Source organism: Anoplolepis gracilipes, chromosome 13 (genome assembly GCF_047496725.1).
Source record: "Anoplolepis gracilipes chromosome 13, ASM4749672v1, whole genome shotgun sequence".
Taxonomy (NCBI): domain Eukaryota; kingdom Metazoa; phylum Arthropoda; class Insecta; order Hymenoptera; family Formicidae; genus Anoplolepis; species Anoplolepis gracilipes.
Genome location: NC_132982.1, coordinates 6,170,823 through 6,183,805, shown reverse-complemented (window position 1 = coordinate 6,183,805; position 12,983 = coordinate 6,170,823). Strand labels below are relative to the sequence as shown.

Below are 12,983 nucleotides of genomic sequence, written 5' to 3'. Positions count from 1 at the left end.
GCGGTGCGCTTATTAATTTATAGGAAAATAAATCAGCAGTCGTTAGCGACGAATTACAGTGAGCAATTTTCTGTCTTCGACGTAAATCTCATTACGATATGTGATAATACACATTTACAATTATAATTATAGGACAAGTATCGTCGTACAGTTATCGCGTACCGTGGTAAAACGTATTATTTTCTTTTTTTTTTTTACTATCTAATCGTTAAATCTTGATTATACATTAAAATCACGCGTTTGCTTCGCTAACACGACTTTTTGATACCCGTAATGTTCTAGGACTCGTAATCCATATATATCGCTGTTTCTAGATTAATTTTACACTTGCGATGTAATTAATCGCAGTGCCAGTATAATTAATCTCGGCCTGATACGCGTATTTATTTCTTGCGTATAACAATTGCGGTTAAATTCGCGGATTTAGAGCGAACAAGCGAAGGCTTCATTAATTAGGAAGCCCTACTTTCGACGCGACAGCAATGAGATTACTCTTTTTTAATGTACTTAGTGACTTGGAACAATGTGGCAATATTTTAAGAACGCGATAGCAATGAGATTACTCTTTTTTAATGTACTGAGTGACGTGAAACAATGTGGCTATATTTTAAGAACGCACATACATTTCACTCTGATAATATAAATACAAAGAAATTGATTACATTAATAAAACAGCCTTTGTGTTGCGATCTTAAAGATAATTGTCATTTTAAAGAAAGACAGAAAAAACAACTAGACAGAACTGGACATAAAGTTTAGCCACATCTTTCTACTTTATAAAAACTGATGGCGCATTCTCCTACATATCCTTATTGCAATAAATCGACATTGTTAATCACCTTTCCACCAACTTGAACTACAGCAAACGCACGTAAAAAGGAACGATGGGACCGGACGTTTTCCTGCAGCGATAAAAATTATCGGAGCATCGAGAATCTTCTATTTTACATGTTTCTTTGAAAACAACACAATTAATGATATTTTAAAAATAAATGTTTTTTTTTATTTAAACTATAATATTTGAGTAGTTTATTCTAATTTTTGTTATGTTATCGAGTTAATGAAAGGCTGATGTTAAGCCGCGTGTTAATTTTTATCGCATAAAGGATAATTCCTCCGGCATTAAAATGTATATGTCGATGTCTCGAACTCTCTATGCATCTTTTTTTTTTTTTTGACGAATTATTTCTTTGATTTCTTGTTAACTAGTGATAAACTTATGTGATTAATCGCGTTTCTCTCGTCTATGTAATGTAATGTACTCTCTACCTCCCTTACGAGTTTAATACACTTCGACGGTATTCTGTTATCTTTTATTTTTTAATCGTTCGCGCGCTAGAGATCAAAACACACCGTTTTATAGTTTTTATCGTACTTCTACGCGTAATCCTGCCCGCAACGCAACATGATCAACAACGGTTCATTATTTTAATAACTTTTAATAGTACATATTTAAAAGATAACGTGATTGGTTGTCGCGTATCCAGTGCCGATAGCTGAAAAATGTACAATACGACTTGAGTTCGTCTCCCCGATGTCTCGTCGAGACGGCGTCCGCCTACGTGTCCGTGAGCAAGAGCATCCTTTCTTTATCGGTCGCCATCCCACGTTGATTTTTCCTTTTCCTATTGTGACTAATCGACTTCGTCGCTTCCGCGATTTTTTACCACAACTCTCGAGCGGCTTGTGAATTAATAGAGAACGTGACGCGTGTTAAATGCACTTAAAAGTAAAGTCATGTTTCTTGTAAAATCTATCGTTTCTTGAGGAAAGAAATATTTGTCGCAAATCAACACATCGATCGTAATATTTAACATTGCGATATTGATATCTGTACAGAAGAGTTTTTCAATTCTTTTGCAATCGAGATACTTAATGTTTATCAGCGGAAATGCGCTGCGATCTTTCTAAAAAAAATGCGATGACAAAACGAGGGACGTTGAAATCACATTTCTTGTCTAACATAAGAGAAATAAAAGTTCTACGTTTAATTTTTGCGTTCTTAAATGGTTTTTCGATGTCAGAAAGAAGGTACATTATTTCCGCGATAATGATCCGTGTAATGGAATTCTTATAGCAATGAGAAAGATTGATGCATGTCAGACAAAAAGGTACGTGAGTGTTTCTATTTAGTGTGTACCAGAAAATGTGTAAGTGTGTCCGCGTAAGTCTGTTTTATTTTATCTACGTGTAATGCGAGAGATAATGATCCACTTTTTCAATGCACATTCAACGATAAATATTCGTTTTATTTTATAAATTTAAAGCTCGATAGCAATTTGTTAAATTGTTAAACTCGACGTTTGTTTAGTTCTTGAAATGTAAAACTAGATGTAAGATTATGTTAAAACATTTTCACTATTTAATTTTGGATCCAAGATAAACCAGATATCAGCGTTAAATGTGCGACGAAAATGCAGACCGGTGATACAAATAATTCGCACGTGTTTGCGGAACACCAGGGAAAGAAAGTGCGTTGCGCTCGAAACATTGAATCAGTTCAAGCGGAAATTATCGAACAACCACACAATTGTCCTTCGCGTTTTTCTCCCGCGCCCGCTTTCTGCATCCTTTCACAGTGTGTGTCCTTCGGATTTTTTTTCTCTCTTTTCTCTCCTCTCTCCCCGAGAGAGTATTTATGTTATATGACCGCCGCTTTTAAATCGTAGTACAAATCCTCCGTTTATTAAGTCGTCGTCGATTTTTACATACTAATGATACGGATAAGAAAATTCACTGGCATTATTTGAATCACCTTGGCAGTTCATCATGTGTATTCTGAGAGTGTATGCGTGTGCGTTTTACCTCTAATTGTAAAGCCCATTTCTTTTTTTCTTTTGATCCGATTCCTTTTTTTTATCATTTTTATCGTTTTCTTTTCTGTTTCTTTTCTGTTCCTTTACTTTTTATACAGCTCAAAATAATTAGTGATCGTCCTCTGTATTTTCAAGCGCTGCTCTTTGCATCTCGTCCTAGACGAAAACCAATGTCAATTTGCATATAGTAATCTCCGAATCTTTTCTGCTGCTTATATATATATTTTCGAGAACTTAAAAATTAAGTATTTGAAAACTTTGATTTTATCAATCAATTTTTGAGCATATTAATATTTATATATATTTTCGATTTTTACTTTATATAATTGTGTATATCATTTAGGGTTTATTAAAACTTTTTCCAAAGTTCTTTTTTTTTGTTTTTTTTTTTTTTGTTTTTTTGTTTTTTTTTTTTTTTTTTTTTTTGAGATACTCGAATTTAAGTTCTTTACGTCAATTCGTAATAACGTTACGAAATTTATTTAGACAGTTACATAGGATCTGTTAATACCGACAACAAATACCTTGTGTACATTCGGAGATTTCTACATCGTATCAACCTTGGGCATCGGAGTATTTTTAACTCATTGGCAAATCACGCTTCCGTGCGTATCGTCGCTCGTATATGATGTTACGTGCCTAAGTATGTATGTGTATATGTGTGTAGTTACATCCCTAAGTAGTAGTCGCGGAGGACAGACTCGTCTTGATTCGACCAATTACGTTTTTACCTTGGTGAAAACGTAATTGAATTCTGTATAGAAACTGATGGTTTAACTCTTCGTTCGAGAAAATGTACCATTTCAGCTATACAAGGCGTTCGGTTACCTTGTCCGACTGCTCTCAGGGATGCGTGTAACAAACCAACATGTACATGTCTTCTCCCGCGTGTCCTCGTGTACGTGTTTCCTTTGCTCTTGCGCGCGCGAGCTCGCGCTGTCTTGAAAACGGTGTGTCAACGTGTTTCGCTAAGGCGTCCTCGTGGGATAATTATACGATAAAGTTTTTTACCGTTACTATTACGTAATTATTATTAATACTATTATCGTTATTCTCATTATCGATAGCGTTATTATTTTCATTTTTACTGGTATTAGTATATATATCATAAAGAAACGAAGTTACTCCCCGTATTGCTTTCTTCCTAACGCGCAGGTCTCCGAAACGAAGCGGCATGCGAATCCGAAGGCGAGCACCCTCGTGGCCGATCCGGCAGAATCCGGTTAACGGGAAGGGCGGGTGCTTCGCTGACGCGAAGATGCCCGTCGGCGAGATTCTCGTCAGCCCTGGAACCACCGGCGGCAGACTGACTTTTCTGAATCACGTGACGATAATGTGCGGCGCCGATAGCAGGACGGTGATGGTAGCGATGATGGTGAACAGAGTAAAAATGATTAGGCACATCCTATCGATCACCATCGCCGCGAACTTCCAATCGTTCGTGATCTTCGTGTTCTCATCCTCGGCCTTTAGCTGATTCGTTATTATCTGAAACGAGAAATTGCTCCTTTGTGGAAAATCGTCAACTCGCAACTTTTGACTTTTTTCAAACTTTAGATGCTTAAAGATTTGAGAGGTTTTGGGCTTGGATCTATAAACTTGAGTTATTATAATTTTTTAATTATTTAAAGAAATTAAACCGTGCTGTTAAAAGCTTCGCATTTTATTCACCATACAATTTTAGAATTGTTGGATCATAGAATAAAATAAATATTTTAGAATCGAAGAAATGATCTCTGAAGATTTCTCCGATTTCTCGTCGAATCGTTACCTTAATTTCCTTCAGGATTAGCACAAGCTCGTAACGAGCGCAGAAGCACGCATTTTGGAGTATCGTTTCGACCTGCGGCCCTGACGCGTCTTGCGGATGTGGGTGATGATGCGGCGTATGCGAGATCTGGTGGCCGGGGTACGATGAGTGCGGCAGCGGCGTCGCGTGCTGATGGTGCGGCGTCGTGGGTGCGTGGCTGTGATGATGATGGGGCGTCGTGTGTATATGACTGTGGCCGTGACCCATCGCGTGCGCGTGGTGCGGCCCGGGCGTGCTATACACGTTGTTCAGCAGATTATTGTGAGACGCCAACGCGTTGTCGTCCAGGTCCAGGACGTTCGCCAACAGGGATTTACTACTCCTCTGGTGGAGTTCCAGATCGCCGTATGACTTGCTCGCACCTGACATTTCCAAAGAAAAAATGTTAGTCGTTAAATTATAGGAATGTTATGCAATTACAGTAATTATGTAATTATTAACGCGATGGAAGAGGAAGAAATGTAATTATATTAGAAAGAAAATGTATTATACGTCAATTATGAGAAGAGACTCACAATTAAATTATCCACATAAACGATATTGTAATCAACGAATAAATTGTTTAAATTTAATTAACATGCTTCTATTGAAATTTTTTTTATTTTCAAGATAATCTTACCCGTCACCGGAGATGGCTTTTGAGATTTTTGTACTTCCTTGTCCTCGTCTCCCCCTGGCCTCGACATACGGAGTATACAGGGCAGCCAGTACAGGAAAACTACCCTAATCTGTAATGCATTTTAATTAACAATATGATTCAATATACGTAATTATCTATTGGTTATTATAATGTTATTATAATGATCAAATTTTCAAAATCGCAAAAATTTGTGACTTTCAAGAGTAAAGCTGCATTTACTAATTGCATACATACAAGTTAATTTAAATTAGTAAACACAACTTCCCTCTGGGTACCTTTTGGTTGCGGAAATCTAATCGCGCGAGTAATCAATCTTCGAAATTTACATCCTAATTAAAATGACGTTTGACGAGAAATTCGATAATGCAACGTGATTTAGTATCGCGGCGCGCATTTGGCGGAGTGGCCCTTAATTATTCGCCTATAAAATTCCCGATTTATCCGTGATGAAAAGAGAGCGATGTATCGGTCTCAGTAGCGGCACGCGTTGTATTTTAATTAAAACCATAATTATTTGCCGATACATGCGGAAGTCATATAACACCGGCAATGAATTAAATTGAGCTTTAACAAAATTGTTTTTATCGTATTCCTTACGCGATTGAAAGTAATGATACAAATTGTTTGGCTAGTACATTTCAGAAACATAAATCCAGAGAATATGTAGCATCAATTAATTCTAAAAATAATTTAAAAATTTTGCACGGATAAATCGACCAATTTAATCAAATGAATAAGCCAAAGATCTTCAATAAAATTCTATGTAAGTTATTGTTGGCTATCGATTTTATATTGACAAGTTATATTAACATAAACTAGTTTATCCGATTAATTTTATACAATAGAATCAGTTATTTGTTTTATTCCATTATCTTCATTCAATTATTATTACTAATTTTGCTGCCAATAATTCATGCCATTCTTTATAAACTATATATATAAATTTAGAATATTTTAAACAATCTGTACATATATATTTTTAAAAAATAATAATAGAGAATTATACTATTAACTAGATTCTTACTATATTAACTATATTTAATTATATTAGACTAACCATATTTTTACATTATAATGCTAGCGAGATAAGTGAGTTGTAATGGCAGCAATATTATGCACTTTCATATCAATCAAAGTAAATTACCCATTCAGACATTTCATGGGAGTCGGCATTCCGATGATGATAGTTTAAGATGAGAATCGTGCTGACCACGCTGCTGGCTACCATAAACATGATGCAATTGAAGTACGTTCCTGAAAAGTACAAGATTAATTATGAGAATAAGATTAAATATAAAAATATAATTTAAAAATAAGCCAAATTATGTATATTACATATACACACATATATATACACATCAAGCAATAATTATAATACATAATATTAACTGATCAGAGTATAAAATTACATACAATACTGTAAAATTATACATTAGTGTAAAATTTGAAACTTGTTAATTGATATAAGTACCTGAATATGCTTTATTTTTCTTTCTTTAAATGTTACGTAAATTAGTAAAAACTAGCGTTAAGTTTATTCTGCATATTAAATAAATATAATTAGATTAAATTCTTTCTCAAACAAGATCGTGATTTATGTGATAATAGTATATGAATATTAATAACATTATTAGAGAGATAATAATAACATCATTTCATAATAGTTTTCAATTATTCTATTATTTTATAATTATAAATTATAATTTAATATATATAAGTATAATAATAATAAGAAAAAAAGCATATGATATTAATAATAAATTAATGAAACTTATTGTCAGTTGCATGTCTTCTTGTCTTAGGCATTTCACACTCAAGGAGCAAATCCTAGAAGACTGCAAAGATAAACCCTTCGATCCTTTTTTTCTCTATCTTTTTCCACTTGAATGGTTCACAATACAGGTGATCAATCACGCTCTCATATTAAAAAATTAATCATATCGAAAATCAATTAAATCGAGCTTACCTAAAAGCGGCACAGCGTCAGACGTCGCCGGCATTGTCTCGGCAACCATATTCAGGAACACAGTGAGGGACAAGAGGATGGTTACTCCTGCAAAAGAGGTTCGTTGGCTTCGATTAATTATCGAATGCTTCAAAGAGGTGGCCAAGCGGATTAACCCTCGGCCCTTGAACGCTCGAAGAGCCTTCAATGCGTAACAACTTCATGTTGAAGGCGCTTCGATTATCATCTTAAGACAACATGATGTCTCCGACCTCGTCGTCACGAATACAGTGACAGACAGTCGCAAAAATATTTATTATTATATTTTTTATTTATAATTTCTTGAGGAAACATATAATTATTAATATAATTATTAAATATTTTGTAACATAAAAATAGTAAGATAAAAATAAATAGTACAATGTTTTGTTGATTTTTTATTTTAATTAGTTTATCTTAAATCTTGAATAAATATTTTTGAAGATGATTAGCACATGCAAGATCTAAAAATCTAGATCTATCTTAATCCGTCACTATGCTCGGACTTTAAACTCGGTATGGCACTCATTCGCGAGCTGCGGTGTCGCGTTAAGAGCTACTTTCAAATTATTTAGACTTTCAAAACGTCGCGGCAGGTGCCTCATTTAAATATCAGATGTTACCCGAGTTTTCTCGAAGCTCGCGATATAACGCGTTGAAAGGTGTTCTCAAGTCTCTTAGGGATGCTGAGATCAATTACGATTCAAGAATATTATTTTTTCCTGCTTGTTTATTATTTCTCTTGGAATAGAATATATCTTCATTTCTTCTATTATCCGAGATTTGCATTAAGGTCGTTAAAATTGTGAGCTAACAAAAAAAAGGTATAATTTCAAAATTAATCAATAATCAATTTTAAGAAAAGATTCATTGGAAAAGTTGGTTTGTGTGTCGTTCTATTTATAAATTAAGACGATTATTGTAGAGCGACATCGCTGTGGAGAGACATTATTATCATATCTCGATCTATGAATAGCTATGAGCTTCGAAGGAATTCGCGACGGAGACGATTGCAATTGCTCGACATTGTCATTTCTATTGTCGCCGTATCTCCGCGCCGGTGATGGCGATTGTCGCCGATCGCTTCCAAATTCGACGGAGATTCACGGTAACGTTCAGCTCGCACGTTCGAAGAAACTCCTGAATAGAAGGCTCGCTGAAGTTCGCGCACCGGGATGCCGTTTCAGTCGGGATCGAGGCGAAATCTAATCGCGTAAACGTCCGATGCGCTTAGCAAACTCCGGCGCATGACTCTAATCATGGGAGCGTTTACACGGTAATGCGAGGCGAGGCGGGCAAGGAATCGGAATTATGCAGCTGAGCGGATTCGAGCTGTAGGAGGCAAAATTTCTACCGAGCATCCGGCTTCTCGCTGAATTCCAGAACTACCATGCTTACGAGGTAACAATGAAATAAATTGTGTCATGGATAGCGCTAACGTAATCGTTTTCTATCTGTGCTTCTACAATTGTAATGACATTACGACTAATTGTAAGAGATAGTCTGGAATCACATTATTCCATGTCTTATGCACGCTAGCAATAAAACTATATTATATACATTTTTCTATTAAGAAACATTCTTTGCCAAATTAATCATCATCAATGGATTATTTGCTACTATAAATTTTTTATTTACTTTAATTTAATTCGATAAACTTACCGTTAGTTTTAGAGAAAATAAAAAATTGAAAAAATACCGAAAAAAATCATACAAATATAAATATAAATTTAAAAAATTTTTTATATCTAAGAAAAAAACTTGTCGTGAGAGAATTAACGTAACGTAAAAATGTATAATAAAAAATATGTGTAGATACCCACGTATAAATAAAATTAATATTGTAGGAGTGAATTTCAATTGTTTATCTCAATTTGACATAGAATTCGTACGTTTGACATTTGATCGTTCTTTATTGAATTGCGCGGCGGTGTGAAATCGTATTCGTAAAGTTTGAATTCAACAAACCAAGTTTTCGTATAGTATATACGGAATTTTATCGGTTCTAATTTCCACGTCGAAACTCGATAAAGTCCCCGCGGTATTTGATTGCGGAAGAAACTCACTACGACACGGTGCAGAATAGTTTCTTCCCCGCGTTTCCGGATGCGGGAGAGTCCGCCGGAAGTAGGTCGAATCTAATCGCGTAAATGTCTGATGTTCTTAACAAACAGGGACGTGCCTAATCGCGAGAGTTCGAATTTACGAACTGTTGGAGAGGGAGTTTTGCATCAAGTTGAAACTTGCCGAGAGAGAGTTTCTCGCCGGAATCGGGCGGTAGGGTGAACCCGAGGACGGCCATGCTGGCAATTAGAACGCACGGCACGATCAGGTTGAAAAAGTAGTAGAGTGTGCGTCTTCTGATGATGACGACGAAAGTGATGTCTATGTACGGTTCCGGGCAGCAATTGTAGTAGATTTCGTTCCTCTTACCAGGTACCCCTAAAGGAAACAAAAGTGGGCATTAATATTATATCATTAATATTATATTATTATTTTTTAATCATAAAAGCACAAGCGAAAAATCAAAAATATGTTTTTCTAGATAGAAATATATAAAAGTCATATATATTGCAGAGTTTATACATTATTGAACATTTTGAAAGAGAGGAACTTGAGCATTTCAGTTGAAAAATGAATATCACTTTAAGATTGAGAAACTAATGGATATCAATATTCAATCGACGCTTTGAACGAGTGATTTTTCTATCGCTTTGTGAATGGCTCTCAATAGAAAACATATACACTTGAAATTTTTATTCAAATTAACATTCTCAAACGGATATTCAATCTAGCACTTATGACGTCGCGCACACGTGTAGAAATAATCGATACTGTCAATAAAACGAAATGCGCTGTCGAGCGTAACAAAAGATTGCCGGAAGCGAAAAATTCCTCTACTCTACTCCCTTGAATTATCTCGTGCAACAGGGTAGAGAAAAACGGACGATTCTATCTTACGCTATTCCTCCGGGTACAAAACGGTGCGCTCTGCTGCAGCCGTAGTTACTTAAGATACATTTCTACCGTGAGTCTCATAACTTGGGCACATACATTACACGTGTACACCGACCTACGCTATTCCCACGCGTAATGCATCGTACAATTTTTCGAAAGATACGGGAAGGGAATGCTCTTGCTTTTGCATTAGAGTAACGATAAAGACACTACGTGTGTGTTTCCTAAATTTATCCACAAAGAATTTATCAACAGCAAGTAACATATGATCGAACAATACAGTATAATTACGTTGTTATCTTTTCGAGAAATATAAACCAGATGTTTCTATTTTTATGCTGCAATTCCAATATAAAGCTACGCTTTCATACACAAGTTTATTTTCAAACCATTACAATTTAACTTGTGTAAATAAGAATATCAAAGCAATTTTTCCTTATTATAAATATTATTAATCAAATATTATTAATCACAATTATTCATTATATTATTTTATATATTTTTATATTCATTATATTATTAAATTGCACTAAAAATATAGTCTCGTAAATTTTTAAATTTAGTAGATATATATTGGTCCATTAAAAGCAGATTCCGAAAATAAAATTTATTTTTTTACATTGTAATCGACAATCCCTGCATGGGTTGATTTGAGTAATCCGAGTTTTGATATATGCAAAAATTAATTTTACAAATTTTATTGATTTTAGAATAAAATTTAATATAAAGGAATATTTTATTACGTAATTTGCGGATTAAGGCAAAAGGATTTTATACGTAGATTTTCAATAATAATCCTGTGTACACATACCTATCTATTTATGTATATATATATATAATATTAAAATAAAAGTCCATAACGGAAAATGCTATACATCTGTGAGTAAAAAACTATAATTTAAATTTTGACCTTAATAAATTCTCAAGCGATTATTCAACGATTGTGATACAAACTAGTATTCACACTTTTCAAGTGAGACCCTTCGTTGTAATTCCGACACTTTACCGATCGCCCGACGTGTGTTCGCCAACGAAAACACTAAACTTGGGGCGCGCACGAAGGGAGCCGCGTCGTGTCTCCTCTTCTCCCCCTTCGTTTGACCCAGATACAGGCAATTTTGACAGGGACAAAGCGAGGATCAATACCGTTTCCGATTTGCGAAACGATTGATCATCCGCCCGTGGCCGTGCAAGACTTTAGAATTGCTAATCGGCCGGGAATCACTTTCGGTGCAAACTATCCGGGCGTGGCGACGGTCCTCTTCGATAAGGACTGTAAAAACTCACCCAACAGATCCCACTCGCCGTTAGTGATGAAACTGCTGATGTCACCCCCGGACTCGTCCTGCAGCTGCAGATCCAACTGTCGACAATTTATGACAGCCGATTAGAGAAAACTTATTGCAATTTCACCGCATGTAAGACGACTGTTTTGTTTCAAAAGCGACAGAAAAGTCTGTTCTACAGTATGACTGAGAGATACGGAAACTTATTCTTTATAAGAAACGCCATAAAATTTGTTAGAACAAATAAGAACTACATACGTTCTCTGAATGTTTACAGAGTACTTTAAAATTAATTCATATATTATTAATATTAACTATGATTCCTGGAATATTTGTTAATTAAACATTATAGCTCATTTCTAAAATATCTGAAGATATTCTTATTTATTTGTAACAAATACATATATGTCAAGTCAACATATTTAAGAAATTAGTACTAAGAGAAAGAGAGAGAGGGAGGGAGAGAGAGAGAGAGAGAGAGAGAGATGCAGAATAAAATTATATGTATAATATAGCTAAATAATATTATTATTTACTGTGATAAATGGTCTATCAAATTTTTGACTTTATATAGTTATGACTTTATATAGTACAGTTTTATTGATATAACTCGTATGAATTCATGCATATTTACGCCAATATGAAGCTCTTGCAGCTTTTCCCAATTTCTGCACGGTTGAATGTCAATGCAAAATTTTTTTTTTTCTCGTTGACATTTGGACGCAATCTATGGCAAATTAATATCTGGATGCGAATTGTTAAGTGAGAATGGACGATTAAATCGAAAAGTCTGTTTTGCATTTCGTTTGTATTCAATTGATCGAACCGAGCTCGGGAAAATCGTGGTGCATTTTGCTATCTCCCTTGCTTTTGCGCCGCACTTCAATTACGTTCTGCTTATTGTCTTTCTTAATGAACCTCCGAGCGTTCTCGAATTGTCCGGCACCGTGTAATTCGCATCTTGAATTTTAATTATTCCAAAGTTGCACGCTCGACAATTAAACTCGCCACGTGCATTAGTCGTATAGTAGAAACGTATATTACCGGGAGAAATCGGTATTACACTTTTGTCATAACAATGGCAATATTATAATTATCATAATTTCTCTTTCTTTATCTCTCAGATATAAAATATTATCATGCTATACAGCAATCGTGTTTTAAAACTAAATATATTTTTTTTTAAATACAGAGAGAAAAAGAGAGAAAGAGAGAGAAAAAAGGAGGTTTTATTACTAATTTCGATATAGTACTTCTTTTATGAGAAATATGGTAAAATAATCACATACATATAAAAATATATTTTCCTTTTATTTTTATACAAAAAGTAGTTTTATCAATTATTAATGCTTAATTATTTACCGTTAATTGATTATCCAATTATTTATACTTTATTTAATAATTTGTTTTAATTTAACATTTTTATATTGTGTGTTTAAAAATTATTATATAAAGTCTTTCATCTTTTATAAAATTTTTTTGAAATATT

General features: G+C 34.6%; 1 protein-coding gene across 2 annotated transcripts in view; it reads right to left on the bottom strand.

Annotated features, from left to right (window-relative positions):
• Window positions 1-3,238: 3,238 nt before the first annotated feature.
• Window positions 3,239-12,983, bottom strand: part of LOC140672535 (nicotinic acetylcholine receptor alpha7 subunit) — a 178,600-nt gene continuing 168,855 nt past the window's right edge. The window contains exons 6-12 of one of the 2 annotated variants that reach the window (XM_072904764.1): window positions 11,496-11,571; window positions 9,498-9,692; window positions 7,233-7,319; window positions 6,411-6,520; window positions 5,246-5,354; window positions 4,588-4,988; window positions 3,239-4,304 (exon numbers count right to left, since the gene is read on the bottom strand). In XM_072904764.1, coding sequence (XP_072760865.1) covers window positions 4,137-4,304; window positions 4,588-4,988; window positions 5,246-5,354; window positions 6,411-6,520; window positions 7,233-7,319; window positions 9,498-9,692; window positions 11,496-11,571 — 1,146 coding nt within the window. In that variant the 3' untranslated portion in view covers window positions 3,239-4,136. The remainder of the gene's footprint in view (window positions 4,305-4,587; window positions 4,989-5,245; window positions 5,355-6,410; window positions 6,521-7,232; window positions 7,320-9,497; window positions 9,693-11,495; window positions 11,572-12,983) is intronic. The other variant, XM_072904765.1, reaches the window with a different exon arrangement.